The sequence below is a fragment of the Hemitrygon akajei genome, chromosome 8 (assembly GCF_048418815.1).
Source record: "Hemitrygon akajei chromosome 8, sHemAka1.3, whole genome shotgun sequence".
NCBI lineage: Eukaryota > Metazoa > Chordata > Chondrichthyes > Myliobatiformes > Dasyatidae > Hemitrygon > Hemitrygon akajei.
This window is the reverse complement of record NC_133131.1, coordinates 104,267,101-104,290,205: the sequence shown is the minus strand read 5'-3', so window position 1 is coordinate 104,290,205 and position 23,105 is coordinate 104,267,101. Positions and strand designations below refer to the sequence as shown.

Sequence of the window (23,105 nt, the reverse complement as noted above, 5' to 3'; positions counted from 1 at the left end):
AAATCTCATTCTTAATAAGTGAGTCTAACATCTTGCCAACCACTGAAGTCAGGCTAACTGGCCTATACAACAAATCCAGGTATGACCTACAGAAAGCTATTTTTAAGAATGAAGAAATAATTCCAATTGAAGTTAGAGACAGAATCCGATGCACATAAGCTCTGGCAGGTTAGCAGGCCATTACTTCCTATCAGTTATTGCTAGTTTTTGTAATGCAATTCACTGTACTGCTACTGCAGAACAAAAAAAATTCACGTCATATGTCAGTGATATTAAACCTGATTCTCTAATTTCCTGACTTCTTCCTCCCTCTCTTCTTACAGAGTGGAATAGCATTTGCAATTTTACAGACTTCCAGAACTATTCCAGAATCTAGAGATTCCTGAAAGTTCACCACTAATGCCTCTACAATCTCTTCAGGTAATTCCTTCAGAACCCTGGGGTGTAGTCCTTCTGGTTCAAGTGATCTTTCTACCATCAGAGCTTCCATTTTCCTAAGTACCTTGTCCAAGCAACTACACTCACTTCTACCCCGACACTCTCAAATTTCTGGCATGCTGCTGGTGTATTCTACAGTGGAGACTGTTGCAAAATACATATTCAGTTGATCTGCCATGTCCCCATTATTACCACTCCAGCATCATTTACCAGCATTTCAATGTTCACTCTTGCTTCAATTTTACTCTTTAGATATCTGGAAAAAAACTTTTGGTATCCCCTTTTATACTATTAGCTAGCTTCACATTTCACCTTTTTGCTTTTTTAGTTGACTTTTGTTGGTTTTTAAAAGTTTCCCAATCCTTTAGTTTTCCTCTATCTTTGCTATACAGTCGGCCCTCCTTATCCGCGGGGGATTGGTTCCAAGGCCCCCCGCGGATACCAAAAAACTCAGATGCTCAAGTCCCTTATTTAACCTGTCTCAGTGCGGTGGTCTTTAGGATCCAGCGGAACCCCGGACTTTATTTAACCTGTCTCAGTGCAGTGGACATTAGGACCCAGCGGCGCAGCTCTGAATCCGCAGTGTTTCCATTCACGAAAATAATCACGATTGAAAATAAGGTGGAAGTAATAAAGCGATCGGAAAGAAGTGAAAAGCCATCGGTCATTGGAAAAGCATTAGGCTACAGTCGGTCAACGATTGGAACAATTTTAATGAAGCATGTGAAAGGTCCTGCCCTGATGAAAGCTACAATTATTACTAAGCAATGCAGTGGTTTAATTATTGAAATACGTATGTTTCTTAAGTGTTTTATATGCATAGAAAGGTAAAATATGTACTATATACTAAGAAAAACTTTTGACTGTCGCGAAATAATACCGGATGTACCTGCTCCAACTTCAAATCCGACTTAAAGACAGACTCAGGAATGGAACTCATTCATAACCCAGGGACTGCCTGTACTTTTAAATCATTTCTAGATTACTTATAATATCTAATACAATGTAAATGCTATGTAAATAGTTGTTATACTGTATTGTTTAGGGAAAAAATAGTCTGTACATGCTCAAACGAGTGCTGGAGAGAGAACTTCCAGGTTGTCCTGATCTGTGGTTGGTTGAATCCGCGCAAGTGGAATCCATGGATAAGGAGGGTCGAATGTATTTTATGTGCTCTTTTTTCCCTTTATGCTGTTTTTGACTACCTTTGTCAGCCACGGTTGCCTCATCCTCCCTTCAGAATGCTTCTTCCTCCTTGATATGAACCGATTCTGGAATTACTTTCAGAAACTCCAGCCATTGCTACCCTACCATCATCCCTGCTAGTGTCCCCCTCAAATCAACTTTGGTTCTGTAAATATCTTTACTCACCTGTAGTAAAAATATATCCAATTTTAGCTTCCCCCTCACAAACTATTATGATCACTCTTTCTAAGGGTTTCTTTACCTTTAGTTCCCTAATCAAACTTGGTTCATTACACAACATAGACAGTCAGATAATGAGGATGCACCATGCTCCTCCCTCATTTTCATCCTCAGCATCGGTGCCCCAGGGCTGTGTGCTGTGCCCTTTGGTGTATTCTGCTCACACGAGTGCACGGTCAAATACCCAAGTAATCACGTTATCAAATTGGCCAATGACATGACAGTGATGGGGCTTATCACCAAACCAACTACAGAGACAGCCTACAGAGAGGAGGTGGAAGATCATGAGGCCTGGTGCAAGGCAAACAACCTCTTCTCAATGTCAACAATGATAAAGGAGATGGTTATCAACTTCAAGAGAACTTGCACTACTCATATCTTTCTACATCAGTGGCACTGCAGTAGAAACTGTGAGCAGTTTCAAACTTCTGGGAGTGCACACCTTGCACAGCCTCTCATGGTTCCAGAACATATTCTAAACATATTCTCCCTTGTAATAGTAACTGTACTCAGTTCTCTTCGTTCACACACTACAACATCTGGCACACTGCCAGCGTCTTCCACAGTGAAGACTGATGCAAAATACTCATTTAGTTCATCTGTCATCTGCTTCCCTTGTTATTATTTCTCCAGCCTCATTTTCTATCAGTCCTATATCCAATCTCATGTCTCTTTTATTTTTTACATACTTGAAAAAATCTTTTAGTATCCACTTTGATATTGTTTGCTAGCTTGCTTTCACATTTCATCTTTTCCCTTCTTATGATTCTTTTAGCTGCTCTCTGTAGGTTTTTAAAAGCTTCCCAATCCTCTATCTTCCTGCTAATTTTTGATTTGTTGTATGCCCTCTTTTGTTTTTACATTAGCTTTGACTTCCCTTGTCAGCTATGGTTGTACTATTTTGCAATTTGAGTATTTTTTTTCATTTTTGGAGTATATCTGCCCTACACCTTTCTCATTTTCCCCAGAAGCACACACATTGCTGCTCTGCTGACATTCCTACCAGCAGCTGCCTCCAATTTACTTTGGCCAACTCCTCTCTCATACCACTCTAATTTCCTTTACTCCACTGAAATACTGCTATGTCAGACTTTACTTTCTCCCTATCAAATTTCAAGTTGAACTCAATCATATTGTGATCACTGCCTCCTAAGGGTTCTTTTACTTTAAGCTCTCTAATCCCCTCATTACATTACATAACACCCAATCCAGTATAGCTGATCTCCTAGTAAGCTCAATGACAAACTGCTCTAAAAAGCCATCTTGCAGGCATTCAATAAATTCACTCTGCTGAAAGTCATTACCAACCTGATTTTCCCTAATCAACGTGCACGTTAAAATCTTCTGTGACCATCAGAACATTGCCCTTTTGACTTGCCTTTTCTATTTCCTGTTGTAATCTGTGGTCCACATCCCAGCTACCGTTGGGTGGCCTGTATATAACTGCCAGTGTGTTACCCTTGCAGTTTCTTAACTCAACCCATATCTTCCAATCCTATGTCACATCTTTCTACAGATTTGCTGCCATTCTTTACCAGCAGGGCCACACCACCTCCTCTGCCTGCCTTTCTATCCCTCCAATATAATGTGTAACTTTGGGCATTCAGCTCCCAATTACAACCATCCTTCAGCCACAATTCAGTGATGGCCACAACATAATACCTGATGAACTGTAATAGTGCAACCAGATCATCCACCTCATTTCTTGTACTCCGTGCATTGAGATATAACACTTTGAGTACTGTATTTGCTACCCTTTTTGATTTTGCATCCCTAATCCACTGATACTCATTCTTCTGGCTGCAATTTTTTCCTATCATCTGCATACCCTTCTTGGCAGCCTGACTGCACGTTATTTTTGCTCTTTTACCATCCATCCTATCCTGAGTCCCTTCATTCTTGTTCCCACCTCCCCCCTGCAAAATTACTTTAAACCCTCCCTAACAGCCCTAACAAACCTGCTCGTGAGATTATTTCTTCCCCTCAGGTTCAGGTTGTAACCCTTCCCTTTTGTTCAGGTCATACCTCCGCCAGAAGTGATTCCAACGTTCCAAAAAGCTGAAGCCCTTCCACCTGCACCAGCTTCTCAGCCATGCATTAATCTACCACGTCATCCAGTTTCTACCCTCCTTAGCATGTGGCAAGGTATCACTATCCTGGAGGTTCTGCTTCTCAGTTTTCTACCTAGCTCTCTAAATTCTCTCTTCAGAACCTCATTGCTTTTCCTTTATATGTCATTGGCACCAATATGTACCAAGACATCTGGTTGCTCTCCCTTCCTCTCTAAAATGCTGTGGACCTGATCCAAGATTGCCCTTAACTCTACCACCTGGGAGGCAACACACCATCTTGGTGTCCCATTCACATCCACAGAATCTCGTGCCTGTTTTTCTGACTATTGAGTCCCTTATCACTACAGCTCCCCTCTTCTCCCTCTTTCCCTTCTGCATCAGACCCATGCTCAGTGTCAATAACCTGGTCTCCGTGGCATTCCCCTAGGAGGCCATCCCCCACAACAGTTTCCAAAAATGTATATTTATTTTTGTGGGGAGTGGCCACAGAGGTTCTCTGTGCTAACTACCTATTCACATTTCCATTTCTCCTGACAGTCACTCAACTACTAACCTCCTGCAACTTCGGGGTGACTGTAACTCTGATTGATTATCTCCTCTCTCCCGTACAAGGTCATCCAGCTGCTGCTCCAGATCCCTCACACTGTCTTCAAGCAACTGTAGTTGGAAGCACTTCACACAGATGTAGATCCCTAGGAGACTTTGGGTCTCCCAGGACTCCAGCATTCGGCAGGAAGAACACACAACAGCCATTTACCAGACTAAGTTTTGCAAGTGAAAGTAAAAAAGGGAACTTTAACAGAAAATTATCCAGAGCCAATGCTTCTTTTGTGCCAAAGCCTGACACTCCTACTCTCACCACTACTCCCAACAATGCCTCCCCCCCCCACTGGTCCCTTCCCTACTTTTATTTAATTCACTGTGTTCTGCTCCCACTGCTGACTGGGCCTCCAGAATGTCTGAATGCCCGCGAAGCTCTCCTTTTAAACAAGCGACCTGCGAAAAGCCTCATCACTGTGCTCTGCTCTCACCACTGATTGAACTCTGGAAGTCCTGCAGCAACAGTACACCGTAAGATTCAAAAGTTACTGCATGCTACAAAAATAAATAAACACTGAAAAGGATGAATAACCAAGACAGTGTACAGGAATCTTTAGAAATCTGATGATAGATGGGAAGAAGCCAAGCCTGAATCATTGGCCATGAGTCTTTAGGCTCCTAAACCACCTTACTGATGGGAGTAATACAAAAAGGCATGTTCCAGGTGGTGAGGGTCTTCAACATGGAAGCTGCCTTCTCTTGAAGATGTCCTCCAGAGCAGGGAGGATCGTGCTCATGATGGAAATGGCTGAATCTATAACCCACTGCAGCTTCTAGATACACCATAGGGGCCTAATCTCGTAATCCTATGATCTTTGTCTTGGAGGCCAACACTAGAACATCTTTCCAAAGAGTGAATCCTTGCTGGTGTGCATCCAATTGTGCCTCTAACTTCAAATGGAATTGTCTCTAATGGCCTTCCGGAGGTTGCCCCTGGACTACTTGCCATGTTTTGGATCACTGCTGATCTTGAATGTCACAGATCTAATTCTCAGCAGACTGTTAATCCCCTTTTTATCCAAGGCATCTGGTTAGGGAAAACTAGGTATTTTCTTAGACATAAAGTCATCCACATCAGTCTTGAAATTGGTGATAGTGACAATGACTCTGATGACATTCAACCAACCAATTTTGTTTTGTGTGAGCAAACGATTACAGTTATGAGTTGGACAAATGAGACCATGTTGTTGGAATAAAAGAAACGCGAAGGAGATGATCACACTGCTAAACATTTACTCTGCATACTTTCTTCAAGAGAGATACAGGCAAAAAACAGGTTAGCATATTTCTGCATTGGGGCAGTAATAGTACAGGGTTTCAGCAAACCTGTTAGTAACTGTGTCAACAGTATTCAGGATGTAGAGTTCTTAAAATACTTTCAAGATAAAGATTTTAATCAATATGCAGCAAGTCTAATCATATGCAAAGGTCAGTCCTGAATTTAATTTTAAGGAATGGCACTAGTAACATTGCAGAGATAACAAGAGAGGATTTTAAAGGCAATGTACGGATCTTGCAATTCAATGTGAGTAACCTACTAAACCTATTTAACTGTCTGATAGAGTTCACCATCACCAATCTATGAATTTCAAAATACAGTCAAACATAACACAGTTCCAGTTAGTATTAACCACTATTCTAAACTTCTTCATTCGCCAACACCTCCCAACCCAGGCTTTTGCCAAAATGACACAATAGCATTGCATGACTGAAAATTACAAAGAGAAGGAAGCAGCACCATGGAGGATTTGAAAGCAAGGAAGAGAACGTAAAATCCACTGTACTGCTTAACTTTAAGCCAATGTGGATCAGTTAGCAGAGGGATTTGGATGAATGGAACTGTACAAATGACAGCAAAAGCCCTTATATTATGCTTAATAAATCAAGGAAGGCTAGTGAAGAGTATTTCAGAATAAGCCAGTTAACTACATGTGGCAAGCCTTACATCAGTGAGACATTATTGGAGCAAATTCTAAGGGATCGGGTTTATGTTAATTTGGGAGGACAAAAATTGATTAGATAGCATAAAGGGGAGATCCTGCCTCACTTATTTGATTGAGTTTCTGAAGAGGTAACTAAAGAGACTGATGATGACAGAATGGTAGATTGGGGGGGGGGGGAACTGGTGGGGATGACCACAGAAAAGAGGTGGCTGCGGTTTCTCGGAATAGTTCACAAGGTGCAGGATAGATAAGTCCTACAGAACTTGTTCTCAAATGGCAGGGGTAGGCAACTGTGGCTGACGAGGGAAGTTAAGAACTGCATAAAAGCCAAGGACAAGGCATAGAAGGTAGCAAAACTGAGTGGGAAGTTGGATGATTGGAAAGTTTTAAAAATTCAACAAAAAGGCAACTAAAAAAGCTATAAGGAAAAAGAAGAAATATGAGGTCCCGAAGGGCTGATAAATTGCAAACGTCACTTCACTCTTTAAGGAAGGAAGGAAGACAAAAGAGAGGAAATTATAGGCCAGTTAGCCTAACCTCTGTCGCTAGGAAAGTGTTGGAGGCCATTATTAAGGACAAGGTTGTGGGATACTTGGAGATAAATGATAAAATAAGTCAAAGTCAGCACAGTTTCTGTAAAGGGAAATCTTGCCCTGACAAATCTGTTAGAATTCTTCGAGGAAGTAACAAGCAGGGTGGACAAAGGAGAGGCAGTGGATATCATTTACTTATATTTTCAGAAGGCATTTGATAAAGTGCCTCACACGAGGCTGCTTAATAAGATAAAATCCTATCGTTTTAGAGAATATACTGGTATGGATAGAGGAATGGCTGGTAGGCAGGAGGCAGCGAGAGGGAATAAAGGGGGCCATTTCTGGTTGGCTGCCAATGATTAGTGGTGTTCCTCAGGGGTCAGTATTAGGACCGCTACTTTTCACATTGTTTGGCAATGATTTAGATTGTGGAATTGATAACTTTGTGGCAAAGTTTGCAGATGATAATAGACAGGTGGAGGGATAGGTGATGCTGAGGAAGCAATGTGATTGCAGCAGGACTTAGACAAATTGGAAGAATGGGCAAAAAAGTAGCAGATGGAATGCAGTGCTGGGAAATGTACAATAATGCATTTTGGTAAAAGGAACAATAGTGTGGATTATTATCTACATGGGGGAGATGGCTCAAACATCAGAGGTGCAGAGGGACTTAGGAGTCCTCATGCAAGACTCCCAGAAGGTTTGTTCATACGTTGACTCTGTGGTAAAGAAGGCAAATGCAATGTTAGCATTTATTTCAAGGGGAATAGAATATAAAAGCAAGGAGATAATGCTGACGGTTTAAAAGATACTAGACTGGCTGCACTTGGAGTACTGTCAACAGTTTTGGGCCCCTTATATCAGAAAAAGTGTATTCATTGGAGACACTCCAGAGGAGTTTCACGAAGATGATTCTGGGAATGAGGAAGTTAACATGTGAGGAGCATTTGACAGCTTTGGGCCTGTACTAACTGGAATTTAGAAGAACATATGGAGATCTCACTGAAACCTATCAAACATTGAAAGGTCTAGATAATGTGGATGTGGAGAGGATGTTCTCTCTGGTGGGGGTGTCCAGAACTAAAGGGCACAGCCTCAAAATTGAGGGGCGCCCTTTTAGAACAGCAGTAAGGAGGAATTTTTTTTTAACCAGAAAGCAGTGAATCTGTGGAAAGCTCTGCCACAGATGGTGGTAGAGGTCAAGTCCATCGGTATATTTAAAGCAGAAGTTGATAGATTCCTGATTGGTCAGGGTAATGAAGGATATGGTGAGAGGGCACGTGTATTGAGTTGAATGGGATCCAGCATCAGCCATGATGAAATGGCAGAATGGACTCGATGGGCTGAATAGTCTAATTCTGTCTCTATGTCTTATGGACATGCTTGCCTTCAGCGGTCCTACATAGAATATAGGATATACAAGAGTTGACACATTATGTTGCAATATAGAAAGCACTTAGAGCACTGTTTAACACACTGTTTAGGCCCCATTCCCATATGTCGGTCCATGCCTCCTCAACTGCTACGATAAGGCCACACACACGTTAAGGGAGCAGCATCTCATTATGTCTGGGTAGTTTCCAAACCGACAGCATCAACATTGATTTCTATAATTTTTGGTTATTTCTACCCTCCCTCCCCCCACACCTTCTTTCTTTCTCTATTCCACATTCTGGTTCTCTTTTTACCACTTCTTTTCTCAACTACCCATCACTTCTGTCTAGTTCCTGTCCACCTCCACTTTCTTCCATGGTCCACTATCCTCTCCTATCAAATTCCTCCTTCTTCAGCACTCACCTTTTCCATCTAGCGGCTCCTAGGTTCTTACTTCATCACCTGGTTTCACCTATCACCTACTAGCTTATTATCTTCTCCTTCCTCCACCTCCTTGTTCAGGCCTCCCACCTTCCTTTCCAGTCCTGGTGAAGGGTCTCAGCTTGAAACATTAACGGTTTATTCCCCTCCATAGAAGCTGCTTGAATTGCTGAGTTCCTTCAGCACTTTCTGTGTATTGCCCAAGATTTCCAGTATCTGCAGCATCGTGTTACTATTTAGGCCCCACAAGGAGCATTGTGTACAGTTCTGAAGTCATACTTAAGAAAAGATGTGATTGTGCTGAGAGTTTAGAGGAGAGATTTAATAGTATTCTGATTAGTTTTATTTTTTTGTATATATATATCAGGGTGTAATAAAATCCCTTGCTCACATGAAGCTCACAGAGAAAACAGTATATGTGGTAATGATAAATACAACAAATACTGCTATGAATGCAAAAACAATAGAACAATGAAAAGATTGCAATACAAATTTATAGTAAAAACAAATTAAGTAACAATAATGGAATAACTAAGAAAGATAGAATTCATAGTACAAGAATGTGGCAGCACCACTGGGAAAGGAATGTGAAACAGTTAATTGGTTCAGAAGTCTAATAGCAATAGGGAAAAAGCTATTCCAAGTTTGGGTATCTGGACTTTCAAGCTCTTGTATCTTCTTCGATCATATTTGATACGGCTGAGATTCAGTCACTGACCAACATCTTAACATAGGTATTCTTATTGTCCTAAAGTTAACTTTATGTCAGAGAAACCACAATGCAATTATCTACATTTAATTGTAACATATCTAGTGAGAAACTTGCTCAGGAGGAGTAGGCCAGAAGTTAGGAGAGAGAAAGGGGAAAGGCATCCTTGACAATACAATTGGCCTTTCAGAAGCAATGCATTATACAGATGCACTAGCTGGAATGAAGTAACGAGCCTGTAGTGGACCGGGCAGTGTTTACCACTCTTTGCAGGTTGCAACAGTTTAGGGCAGAGCAGTTGCCAGACCAAATTAAGGTAGAAACCCTCAGGAAACTTTCTATGGAGCATCTGTAGAAGTTCAACAGAATTCACATGGCCAAGCTGAATTTTCCCTGCATGTCTAAGAAAGTATATATGCACATGTGCCTTTCATTGCCACATCAGTCTGATGATACCAGATGAGGTTACTGATGGTATGGATGCCAAGAAACTTGAAACTGTTGACCATCACAATTGTAGCTCTGTTGAAAGGGAGCTAGTTGTATTCTTCCCAAGTGCTCCTCACACCATAAAACCAACAAATAACTCTTAGGTCTTCTTAACCTTAAGGGCAAGATTGCTGTCATGACATCATGACACAAGGTTTGTGATCTCTTTCTTGTACTCTGTCTCATCATTCTTGATCCAGCCAATAACAATGGTATCATCCAAGTTGGTATCTGGTCACACAGTTGTGGATATAGAAGGAGCAGAGCAGGGAAATGAACACCGAAGTTGAGGATCAGGATGGATGAAAGGTTATGGCAAATTTTACTGAGATCTGCTGATCAGGAAGTCTACTGGGGACCCCAAGACCAAGGCCCAGCAGTTTAGGGGTGATCATATTTGGTACAGCTGAGATGCAGTCAATGACAAACATCTTGACCCAGGTACTTTGTGAGAGTACGGGAACAATGATGAATGACAGGGCCAAGAGAACAGCTGCCAAGCTTGCACATGAAGATTCCTCCCAGTCTCCATGCCAGTCATTTCTAACTCATCACCTGAAGCCCATTTAAACCCAGCTCTCACCCACATCTTGTTCACTCATATGAACCAGCCATCCTCAACCAGTTGCTGCTCCTAATCTTCAGTTACCTTGCTGCCTTGCCATGTTAAGTACATGTTCTCTCATGTTTAGTGTTCCTTCGCCCAGTCATCCAATTCACTGCTGAGTTGGGGACTCAGTGGCCAAACCACCAGCTTGCAACCTCAGTTGATTTCACCCCATAACCCATAGAGACAGGAAAAACTCTCGACCTCACCAAACTCTCATCAGAATACCACGAATTAGCCATTGCCTTCAATAAAGGGGGAGCCAGCACCCTGCTGGCACACAGACCACAAGATCGACCTCCTCCCAGGCACCATCCCTCCCCAAGGTAGTCTGCTATTCCTCTCCCTTCCTTAGACCCATAAACGACTATATCGCCAATGTGTGGTAGGGCATGGCTTCATTCGACCATCCCACTCCCCAGCCAGTGTAGGATTCTTTGTCAAAAGATAAGATGGGGTGGAGGGTGGGGAGTTGTTTATCCTTGCATTGACTATCATGAACACAACAAGATCACTTTGAAGTACCATGCTATTCCCTTGATGGATAGCCCATTCGAAACACTCTTAGATCTTCAAAACTGGGTCTTAAGAATGCATACAATCTGATCCGCATCTGCCAGAGGGACGAGTGAAAGACAGGGTTCATAACACCCACTAGTACTTGGTGATGCCTTTTGTACTTTCCAATGGTCCAGCCATTTTCCAAACCTTCATTAATGAGATCCTCTGAGACAGTGTACACAGTTACACGTTTGTCCACCTCAACAATATCCTCATCTTCTCCAAGGACTCCCAAGACCACATCTGTCACATCCATTCTGTCCTTCAGTGTCTCCTCAAAAAAAGAAACAACTTTACTGCAAGTTAGAGAAATGTCAGTTCCACACCCCAGTATTTTCCTTCCTGGATTATGTCCTTTCACCTTAAGGCATAACCATGGACCCAGAGGAATTGTGTTCTATTGTTGAATGGTCCTGACCATACTCTCTCAAACAACTACAGCGTTTCTTGGGCTTCTCCAACCTATACCACCATTTCATCAGAAACTATGGCCTCGCATCTCCCTCAAAGATCAAAGTTCAAAGTACACCTCTAGAGTCAAGGAAAGTGGAAGGTGGTCCAGTGTACACAGTTTGCTGGTTGATGGATTCACTTCATCATGGGCACGGTGTTCAGTACCTGGTCGGCTAGAAAGGGTACAGCCCAGATCTTCAGTGCTGACTAGTTACATCTTGGATCCAGAACTCATTGAGGAGTTCCACTGGAGCCATTCAGAACATACTGGCCTATCGGGGGCTGGCCCTGGGGTTAAGAGGGGATTGTCCTGTCTGTCCCACATGCAGGCTCTTCCCAGTCTGCATCCAGTTAATAGGACTCCCCTGTAGCCCATTTAATCCTAGCTCTCACCTACAGTCCTTGTTCACTGATACGAGCCAGCCAGTCTCAGTCAATTGCTCCTAGCCTTCAGTTACCTTATTGCCTTGTCATGTTAAGTATCTCATGTTTTGTGGCCCCTCGTGGCTTGTTATTTTGCAGTTTATTATTAAAATTATCACTCACTGCTAAATTGTCTCCACTGCTCAGCGTTTGGGTCAAGCAACCTCTACATTTCCTGACAACAGCAGCATCTACTACACATTTACTTGCAGCTGCTTTATACTCAAATAAATACGGTTTTAACGAACGTGGAAACTTGAATTCATTAACTTAAACAACTGGCACCAGAGGAATAAGATTTTTTTTGTTTACATTTACTGTACAAATCAGTACAGAATTCATTTAAACTCAAAATGAGACCTGGTGCAGGGGGAGGGTTCTTCCTGCAGCTGAACACCAGGTTTCTCCCATGTGATTAACACATGATGGTGAATCATCACAGCCTTATTTGGCAGTCCTAATTTTTTAAATGCATGGCTTGCATCATCAACATCCAGCTAATATTAGTTGCTCAGTAACAAAGTCACTGAGTGGTGAAAGTTACATTAAAGATGACCACTCATGATTCACCACTGAAACTGGCAGCAAATTAACTTTATAGACAATAGACAGTAGGTGCAGGAGTAGGCCATTCGGCACTTCTACCCAGCACCACCATTCACTGTGATCATGGCTGATCATACACAATCAGTACCCTGTTCCTGCCCTCTCCCCATATCCCTTGACCCCGCTATCTATAAGAGCTCTATCTAACTCTCTCTTGAATGCATCCAGAGACTTGGCCTCCACTGCCTTCTGGGGCAGAGCATTCCACATATCCACCACTCTCTGGGTGAAAAAGTTTTTCCGCATCTCTGTTCTAAATGGCCTACCCCTTATTCTTAAACTGTGGCCTCTAGTTCTGGACTCACCCATCAGCAGGAACATGTTTCCTGCCTCCAGCGTGTCCAATCCCTTAATAATCTTATATGTTTCAATCAGATCCCCTCTCATCCTTCTAAATTCCAGTGTATACAAGCCCAGTCGCTCCAATGTTTCAACACATGTAACAACTTTCAAGACGATTAGAAAAACTAGTGCCTCATGGCCCAATTTTGTTTCCACTGTCCTTTTGGAAGTATCAATAAGGTACTTGGCAAGAGTCAGAGAAAGGCCTTGGGGGCAATATATAAAGGCACAACCTGACGTCTTGGTGACGTGATCTTTCAAACTTCAATCTAGTCAGACAGTGCAGTAATCCCAATACTTTGAACAAAATAATCTAAGACAAGATAATAGAAAATCAAAGGGAAAGAAAATCAGAAGGGAACAAACCAAGAGCAAAAAGTAATTCCACTGGTGAACAAATGAAATAAACATATTAATGACTTAAGTCACAATTAGAAGACCAAAGGAGGGATATTTCAATGGTATCAGAATCAGATTTATTATCACCGGCATGTGACATGAAATATGTAAATTTAGCAGCAGCAGTTCAATGCAATACATAATAAGGGAGGGAGGGAGAAAGGGGGGGATGGAGGGGGGGAGAGAGGAGGGGGAGGAGGGAGGGGGAGGGGGAGGGGGAGGGGAGGAGGGAGGGGGAGGGGGAGGGGGAGGGGGAGGGGAGGGGGAGGGGGAGGGGAGGGGGAGGGGGAGGGGGAGGGGGAGGGGGAGGGGGAGGGGGAGAAAATCAAACAAGAATGGGTGGGCATCACCAATGGTTTTGCAATATGATAGCAACAGATTAGCACTGGAAAATTCTAGCCCACTGTCTCTAATTATAAATCCTAACCACAACACTAGAAAATTGAGTAGCTCCAACCACGTTATCCTGAGGTTACATTTCATCAGAAAGGCAACTGGACTAACCACTGGAGCCCCAGAAATGGTGCACAAGAGGGATGACATTTTGGATGCAGCTCTCAAGGGAATCTCAAACACTCCCATTTACAATTAAAACCTTCAGCCACTGACATTACAGAAAGTAACATTATTTCAGGTCTTTTAAAAGAACTAGTGGTTTCAGGACTGGCAGATTCCAGACACCACACCATCCATGGAGTGATTGCAGTACTTGGAAGCTCAGGAGATGTCTCCATTGTTTCAGGAAATGTGACTGCTGGGAAGGACTGCAAGTAAAACTGAAGCAACAGGGCCTTAAGCTGCCCTCTCTCCTCCTCCCATCCTCCTGGCTGATGAACAGTCTCTGGAAAATACAACTGAAGACCTCAAAGCAAGATGGCCATCCCAGGGATTGTTGTCTATTCTGCTTCACTGAGACATTGCTCACCTCCTGTAATCCAGACACAGCACTCCAAGCCGAGAGCTTCACGATCTAGTTCACGGTCCAGGCAGTGGCATCAAGTAACTGTAGAGGTAGAGGTGGTGGCATTTGCTTCATGATTTATTCATCCTGATGCACAGACTTTTCTGTCTCAGTCCTGCTACCCCAACCTGGAAAACCTGGCAGTCAAATGCCATTCATTCTATCTGCTGAAGGAAACTCTCCACCATCATTCTGGTAGCGGTGATGTTCTATTCTTAGAAAATGTCACACTGGCACTGCAGGAGCTGTGGGTGATCAATTTTCAAGAGACACAGCACCCTGACACTTTTCCAGTCATTGCAGGAGGCTTCAACCGGGCTGGCTTGAAGAAGTATCTGATAAACTATCACCAACATGTCACATGCAGAACCAAAAGGGCCACAACACTATCACCGTTACATCACCAAAACACTTACCATACCATCCTGCCCTGTGACAAGTCCCATTACTTGACTGTACTTCTACTCCTGGCATATGGACAGAAACTGAGGGCCATGGCACCAGTCCTTGCACTGTACTGCTGCTGCAAAGCAACTATTTCTCACATCATAAGACAGTGATAATAAACCTGATTGATTTTCATATAAATATGAAGACTACAGAAGCAGGTGAGTTGTTAAGAATAAATAACCTTCCTCATCAAATTCTTGAATTCCATATAAAGGACAAATCAAATACAATACTCTTATTACCTGGATGGGTTCAAAACTAATATTCAGTCAGCTCAGTGCTACTTAATAAAGCTGTCCACGGGATAGATACATACAAAATGCTGGAGGAATTCAGCAGGTCAGGCAGCATCTAAGGAATGAATAAACAGTCTAGACATTTCCACTTCCAGTTTAAACATCCAGTTCCTAATGGGGAAGTATGTACTATCCAAAGGAAACAGTAAAGGGGGATTGTTTTTAATATATCCACATAAAATATGTATTCCATTGTCCTGGATGTGGGCAATAGCTCCACAGAACCATCAAACTGTCAGTTACGGTTTCATGCTTCATTGTAATTTTGTCACCTTTCCCTGCCCTATAACGTTCACCAGCCAAAATTCTGGGATTATGTACCAATATGGACTTCACAGTTTAAGTCAAAAGTCCCTACCATCTCTTGGATGCACAGTAAATGCTAGTCTATCACTTTCATTAACCAAAAATAACTTAAAACAAATATTCGAGGTTTTGTAGATCAAAGCTTCAGACTCTGTTGAATTTGGGGTTGCCAGGATGCACAGGTTGCTGTAGGTCAAGAGGGACCGAATCCAGAGTCCAGAGATAGAAAACAGGGAACTGGCCACAAATAATCCCTCTAGCAATTAAGACCAACATCCAATTTGTCTTCTGGATAACCTGTTGCATTTGTAAACCAATATGTATTATTAAAACCTACAAATTATTAACCACCTCCAAAAACCCAGCACTCACTGAAGGGTCTAGCCCCGAAATGTCCACTGTACGCTCTTCCATAGTTGCTGCCTAGCCTGTTGAGTTCCTACAGCATTTTGTGTGTTGCTCACGTTTCCTATAAACTTTAATCTGGACGCTATAAACTCAACAGGCAGCCAGTGAGGACGCGGACTCCACGGCGCTTTGAACTGTACCTCCCACTCTCGCTCGGACGGCTGCGGTCGATACCGATTTCGAGTTCCAGCGGGCCTGTGCCGCTACGTCGTGTAGTAGAGGTCGCATGCTGGCGTGAATAGCGGTGCGAGCCCGGCAGTCGCCGCCCGGTGCCGTGTTGAAAGAGGCGCCAAGGAGCCGGGGGCTGCCTGTCGCCGCGCTCCAGCCCACGCTCTTGAAGCCCGAAATGGGGTCGAGCAGTGGCACATCTTTCCGGTGAGGAGCCAGCGGATACAAGTCTTCAGGCGGTGCTGCATGAGAGGTCCACTTGGCGAAGGCGACGTTGTTCTGGTCCTGGAAGCTGGTGAAGAAGTGTCGGTCCTCGGGCCCCTTCACGAAGGGGATCACAGTCTGGCCCGTTTGTGCCGGCCGCGCTAGACTGACGGCGGCCGTCATTGCCGCTCTCAGCGTTTCCCTAATGTGCTATTTCCTCAGACTTCCCGAAATGAACCCTCCTGTTCGCAGTTCTTGATGGCAGCGGGTCCCGGGCAGTTTTCTCCACCTCACTCCCTAGGTCAGATGCTGTTGGTCGACTCCCGCGATCCAGGTTGTGCCGCCTGGGAGCGGAGCGCCCAGTCCTGTTGCTGCTTGGCAACCGCGTCCATAAAGGAACATCCACCACGCCGGGCCAGCGTCTCCGGGGCAACCGGCCCTCGCCCGGCGCTGGGCTCCACGATGCCCTGCCCAGACACAACTCGGACACTAAAACCTACGAAATATGGCAGACCTATCTCAGACACCCTTCTCCCTAACAATTCTCACATTCCTTAATTCCTCAATGGCTAGAAATCTACCCCTCTCCGGTTTGAATTCATTCGGTGGTGAGTGAGCTTCTAAGGTCCCTTAAAGTAGGAGATTTCAGATAAGCCACTCCCAAAGAACAAATCATTCCTCATCTCAGAATAAGGTAGCCTAACTGTTAATTTGAATCTGGCCCTTAGTTCCAGTTCCAATCTGGTCACAATTGATCAACAGATCTATAATGAAGAGAGATTGAATAGGTTGGTCTCTCTTCATTAGATTTTAGAATTGCAAGTGTCATAACTGGCATACAAAAGTTCTGTTCACTTACTGCACTTGTGATTCTAAAATCTAGTGAATAGAAGCCAACCTATTCAGTTTCTTCATAATAGATCTATTGATTCAGCAATCAGTAGTGAATCATTGTCAGATTGGTGAATTGTTTCTCACAATCTAGAGTTTTATTTTAAAAAATCTTGTAAAATACCAAAGAAAGTTACTTTTGTACTCAAATACTCTTAGTAATAAACACCAACATACTAATCACATTCAATATTACCTGCTGCATCTGCATTTACTTCTGGGTCCTTTTGAAGATGAACACTTCCCAATTGCTCACTATTTAAAATATATTCAATATTTGTTTTGTATGACAAAATGGATAACTTTTTTCCACATTGTACTTCATCTGCATGTTGTCCACTTATTTAACTTAAATCTGTTTGCCTTCTCGGCAGTATTCATACTCTCAGATCTGCATAATCAGCAAACAAGAAAATATTATATTTGGTCCCCTCAACTAGATTGCTATTACACCAGTAACACAGGAAATTCTGCAGATATTGGAAACCTAAAGCAACATACACAAAATGCTGGAGGAACTCAGCAGGTCAGGCTGCATTCATATACCAATTTTAACTACTATGGTTTGGTAACCGAAGAAAGACCTATTAACATAAACAAGGATTAGGAGTCAAAAACCATCTGATCCTTTGAGGCTGTTTTGCTACTTGTCAAGATTTAGCTGATCTTCCAACTGGGGGTCAAGTTCCTACACTATTTTTCTATCTCCTGATTACTATAATTAGAAATGAATTGATCTCTTTTTTTGAAAACAAAGGGTAGAAATAATCACTCAATCTATTAACCAATTCTCAGTCCATACCAGTATGTTCTCCTATGTGGCATATGCTCTGATCTTATTTCCTGAAAGGTCAGGATGTGATGGTGAATAAAGGAGAAAGGCAACCAGAAGCTTATGTGTTTTGCAATTCCTAAGCTACGCCTGGTTTCCTCATTGTAGGGCAGGTCACATTTTGCCACTATAATAAACCATCCCATTATCACTCTAAATTTTTCAACCTGTGACAAACTTCAGTGTTGTGACAAAGCACAACACAAACGGATAAAACCATATCTTCTGCCTGAGCACAATGCAGCCTTCAGGACTCCTCCAACCTTTAGATAACTCCCACTTTTGGTGTGTATCAGAAGAGGCCATTTCAATCTGTCATTATTTTAGCTCAGTTTTTTTTTGCCTTTTTTGTGTAATTTGGTTTCCCAGCAAGTCCCACAGCCTTGCCATCAACAATAATGTTACACAGCCAAAGAAACTTAATCTCAACTCCCACATTAGGTCATCTGGTCTCACGCTCCAGACATACTCCCTTTACTCCTTACAATTCCCCTCCCATCTTCTTTGCTATCTAATGTTTCTCGCTTTCCCCATTATGAAATTCTGGACCTGAAATATTAGCTGTTTTCACAGATGCTGCCTAACCTGCTAAATATTTTCATCTTTTCTGTTTTTCTTTCACGTTTAAAGCATCAGCATTGTTAATTTTTTATTCACCAACTTCCTGAGTGGGATTGTATCAAAACCCAACTGAAAAGCTAAATGCACTACATCAATTAGTTCTCCTGTTATCAAGTCTATTCGATACATTAATACAATAAATGCAAAATTAGTCATACACAATTTCCCTTTCATAAATCTATGTTAATTGTGCTCATACTTGTTTACACCATAATATACAGGAAGAGCAGGAAGGTTAGGATATAACTACACAAAACATCAGTTAGGTTCCAGCTGGAGTATAGTGTTTTATTTGCAACAATATAGAAAGGATATAAATGCATTGAGAGAACGCAGAGGAGATGTTGCCCAGGGTATTGTGTTTCAGCTATGAGAGATCATGCTGGATAGGTTGTTTTATTTTGGAGCAGGCTAGTTTGCACAGGGAACTGAATAAAGTTTACAGGTAATGAGCGAGAGAAAGAAACTTCTTCCCCTTAACAGAGTTGTCTTTTACTAGAGGATGCAGTTTACATTAGTGGCAGGAGATTTATAGAAAATCTAAGGAAATTTTTTTTCGTCCAGAGGTTGGTTTAAATCTGGAATGCACTATCTGAGGGAGTGCAGGAGGTAGATACTCTCATAATATTAAGGAGTATTTCGACTAACATTTGAAACAATATGTTGTATTAGGATAGGGGCTGAGTATGGACTATTTCTGTGCTATTTGACTCCATAATTATTATTTTACAATAGATCTAGCAGTTTTCTCATTCTTAATCTTAGCCACTGGAGGGAGTATGCATCTGGATTTGAATTTAAATTTGACTTTTCATATTTTCTTGTACTCAAACACAATTTGCTGTTTTTCTTTGTCACTGCTGCTGCAAATAAACTTGCTTACTTCATCTTTAACTTCCACATTTGGCTCTATTTCTCTCCTTCACTGTCCTCTCAGGTTCTCAAACTCTAATGAACAGTGAATCAGAATTAGAATCAGGTTTATTATCACCAGCATGTGACATGTAATTTGTTACCTTAGCAGCAGCAGTTCAATGCAATACATAATCTAGCAGAGAAAAAAACAAATAAATAAAATAAAAGTAATAATAATAAATAAACAAGTACATTAATTATGTATATTGAATAGATTTTTTTTAAATGTGCAAAAACAGAAATACTGTATATTTTAAAAAAGTGAGGTAGTGTCCAAAGATTCAATGTCCATTGAGGAATCAGATAGTGGAGAGGAAGAAGCTGTTCCTGAATTTCTGAGTATGTGCCTTCAGGCTTCTGTACCCCCTACCTGATGGTAACAGTGAGAAAAGGGCATCCCCTGGGTGCTGGAAGTCCTTAATAATGGATGCTGCCTTTCTGAGACACTGCTCCTTGAAGATGTCCTGGGTCCTTTGTAGGCAAGTACCCAAGATGGAGCTGACTAGATTTACATCCTTATGTGACTTCTTTTGGTCCTGTGCAGTAGCCCCTCCATACCAGACAGTGATGCAGCCTGTCAAAATGCTCTCCATGGTACAACTATAGAAGTTTTTGAGTGTATTTGTTGACATGCCAAATCTCTTCAAACTCCTGGTAAAGTATAGCCACTGTCTTGCCTTCTTTATTACCACATCGATATGTTGGGACCAGGTTAGATCCTCAGTGATCTTGACACCCAGGAACTTGAAACTGCTCACTCTTTCCGCTTCTGATCCCCTATGAGGATTGGTATGTATTCCCTTGTCTTACCCTTCCTGAAGTCCAGAATCAGCTCTTTCGTCTTACTGATGTTGAGTGCCAGGTTGTTGCTGTGGCACCACTCCACTAGTTGGTATATTTCACTCCTGTATGCCCTCTCGTCACCACCTGATGTTCTACCAACAATGGTTGTATCATCAGCAAATTTATAGATAGTATTTGAGCTATGCCTAGCCACAGAGTCATGTTTCTATAGAGAGTAGAGCAGTGGGCTAAGCACAGACCTCTGAGGTGTGCCACTGTTGATCATCAGCGAACATTGATGTTGAAGAATAAGTGTAAGGTTAACAATATGGGAAGAGCTATTTTTGCAGTTGCAACAAGTTACGAACCACAGAGGTAAACAGCAAAAAATGTTGGGAATTCATCACAGCCTGCCCAACAATGACTTCTCCTATCCATATTATTGTTTCGCTGGACGTGGTTGATCAAAATGGCTACTTCTAAAAGTCATCAGCCAGTAAACAGTAGATCTGTGCAAGGTGGAACAGCAGTTACGAATAGCTAATTGGCAGCAGCATAATTCATTGCAAATTATATGAGTATGGATTCCAATGATAATTTAAATGCCTGCTTTGTCCTTCAAAGAATAATAGTTTCAGTAGACATTAGTGCTTCTTTGAGAAATCCCATTAAGTTGGCTCTGAAAATGCAAATGCATTTTTCTACGCCAAGATAACACTTGGTAATGATTGTTGATCTCCATTTAAGAACAATCTGTCATCAGAGAGTTGTAAGGACCTAAACAGATATGTTGTAATGTGATAATTTCCTTGTATATCAAATACCTTTGTACACTAATTCATTAAACCAGATGGTCATAATGGTGTTTGACAAAAAGATTTGTAGCAATAGACTGATTTTCTTTTCCAATACATTCAGTCTCAGGCCTCCTCACATAGTAATCATTTCTCTCTATTTTCAAAAGCGTCTGACAGCTCAATTCCTGATTTAACATGTGAGCTGAAGTCTTTTTGATATAACACTTCGGGTTCAGAACCACAGTAGAGGTCTTCCTGAACATGTTTGACAGAAGCTAAAGGTACCTGGGGATCATGCCTTCGCTAAGAAAGATGTAAAAGATCAAAGTGTCCTTTATCATTTCTCAGTTCTTCTCATCTCTCTATCTTCAAAGGACTCTGTAGGTTAAAGTTCAGATCAAGCAGAATTTCAAGTATTGATTTGAATCAGTTCAATTGAATAGGAGTCTCTTTTGAGACCTACATAACACTGAAAAATTATTATTTAAAATGGCAAAGAAAATGTAAACTCTGTAAATGTTTAGTAGATTATTAGGACTGAAAAAAAGGAAATAAAAATAAGGAACATGATGTTCATGCAAGTTTTCAGTTTGACAATAAGTGCTGGCAAGAACAATTTAGGATAATTGCCCTGGTTCAGTTTTTACTTTTTATTTAATGTTGCTCTACAATCAAAGTATTCAGTACAGCAAAGTGACTTTGTTTTCATTTTGCTTGAAGTTCTTATGAACCTGGATGAAACTGAACCTGTTAGGTACAAGGTGTCTGGATCAAATCTTTAGCTGTTGTTCTGCTCCTATGTGGTCTTTTGGCTTTAAGTATATATTGGTTGCCAATGTTTTCCTGAAGTAGAATCAGGAAAGTCCACTGGGGGAAAAGAAGAGTTAGATATGAGGATGATACTTTAATTAGGATAACTTTTCTGTCCCTGGGGTAGGTTTTCAAGAAAAAAATAGTTTTTACAAACACAAGTACTGTAGTTTTAAAAGTTAGGTAATTGTAACTCTAAACTTTTTTCAATATGTTTCATAAATAACAATTTCTTAATTTTCAAGCGAGATAAAAACTTGAATGTGCCAGAATTTCACTATTCTGGACTTGTCCCCTACCCAGATTCTGTAACTTTGTTGTCAAATAAAATAATAGTAAGTATTAAATTCATGAAACTTTTAGTTTCTATTTTCTCACAAGAACTTTTAAAACAGATGTAAAATTCATATGGGTTTTTTTTAAAAACAATTTCTGCTTTGTTATGACAAAGAACATAAAGTCCCCAACACTTCTGTCATTACCAACACACAACGCATTTTAGAGACCAATCAAGTATTTTCGAACATCTGCTTATGTGGTTGCCATGGAAATGTGAAGTAACAGGGAGAATGTGACTGTCATGGCAGAAGACTGACATTTTTATGTCCAGAAATGTGAGTAATTTAAAGATTTGTACCTTCAGATCTGAGAGAATGTTTATTACATGACATATCCAAGGAATTACTATTTGAGTGTTTTAACTGAGAAATAAATAACTTCACTTTATTTTTGTACATTTAAATTACGTTTACAAGCTAGTTATGCAATCAAGTCGGCAAGAGCAAGTCTTAGCCAACTTTTTCTTTAAAAAGTGAGAAATGTCATTACGATCACTACACTTTACCATCACACAACTGCCAATTAAGTTGTCAAAAGTGGTCCCAAAATCAACAGCAAATCAAGCAGAAAAATACAGAGACACATTTAAAGAAGACCCAGTGAGATATCAGCAGTACCTTAAAAGAGAAAGAGAGATATAGTACAAAAAAAGAAGGGAGAGAGGAAAATTTAAGATCATCTCATAATTACCAAAGCATGAACAGAGACTGAAGAGACAACAGTGGAGAGTTAATCAAAGAAACAAAAAGGGCTGTTGATATAAAGGACAGGCAGTACAAAGATTTAATAGCAGAGAATACCCTGCCCAAATCTCCAGTAGACCAGCAACAAGAACAGAATGACTACCATGTTCCTGGACTTCACCAATACATTAATGGAGACTATAAGAAGGTGTTTAAAATTTCAAGT

General features: G+C 41.4%; 1 protein-coding gene across 1 annotated transcript in view; it reads right to left on the bottom strand.

The window, feature by feature from the left end:
* The window catches only part of LOC140731450 (protein SPMIP7), a 41,046-nt gene extending 24,637 nt beyond the window's left edge, over positions 1 to 16,409 (bottom strand). Inside the window, exon 1 of the mRNA XM_073052945.1 lies at positions 15,977 to 16,409. Coding sequence (XP_072909046.1) covers positions 15,977 to 16,391 — 415 coding nt within the window. The 5' untranslated portion in view covers positions 16,392 to 16,409. The remainder of the gene's footprint in view (positions 1 to 15,976) is intronic.
* Positions 16,410 to 23,105: the final 6,696 nt, after the last annotated feature.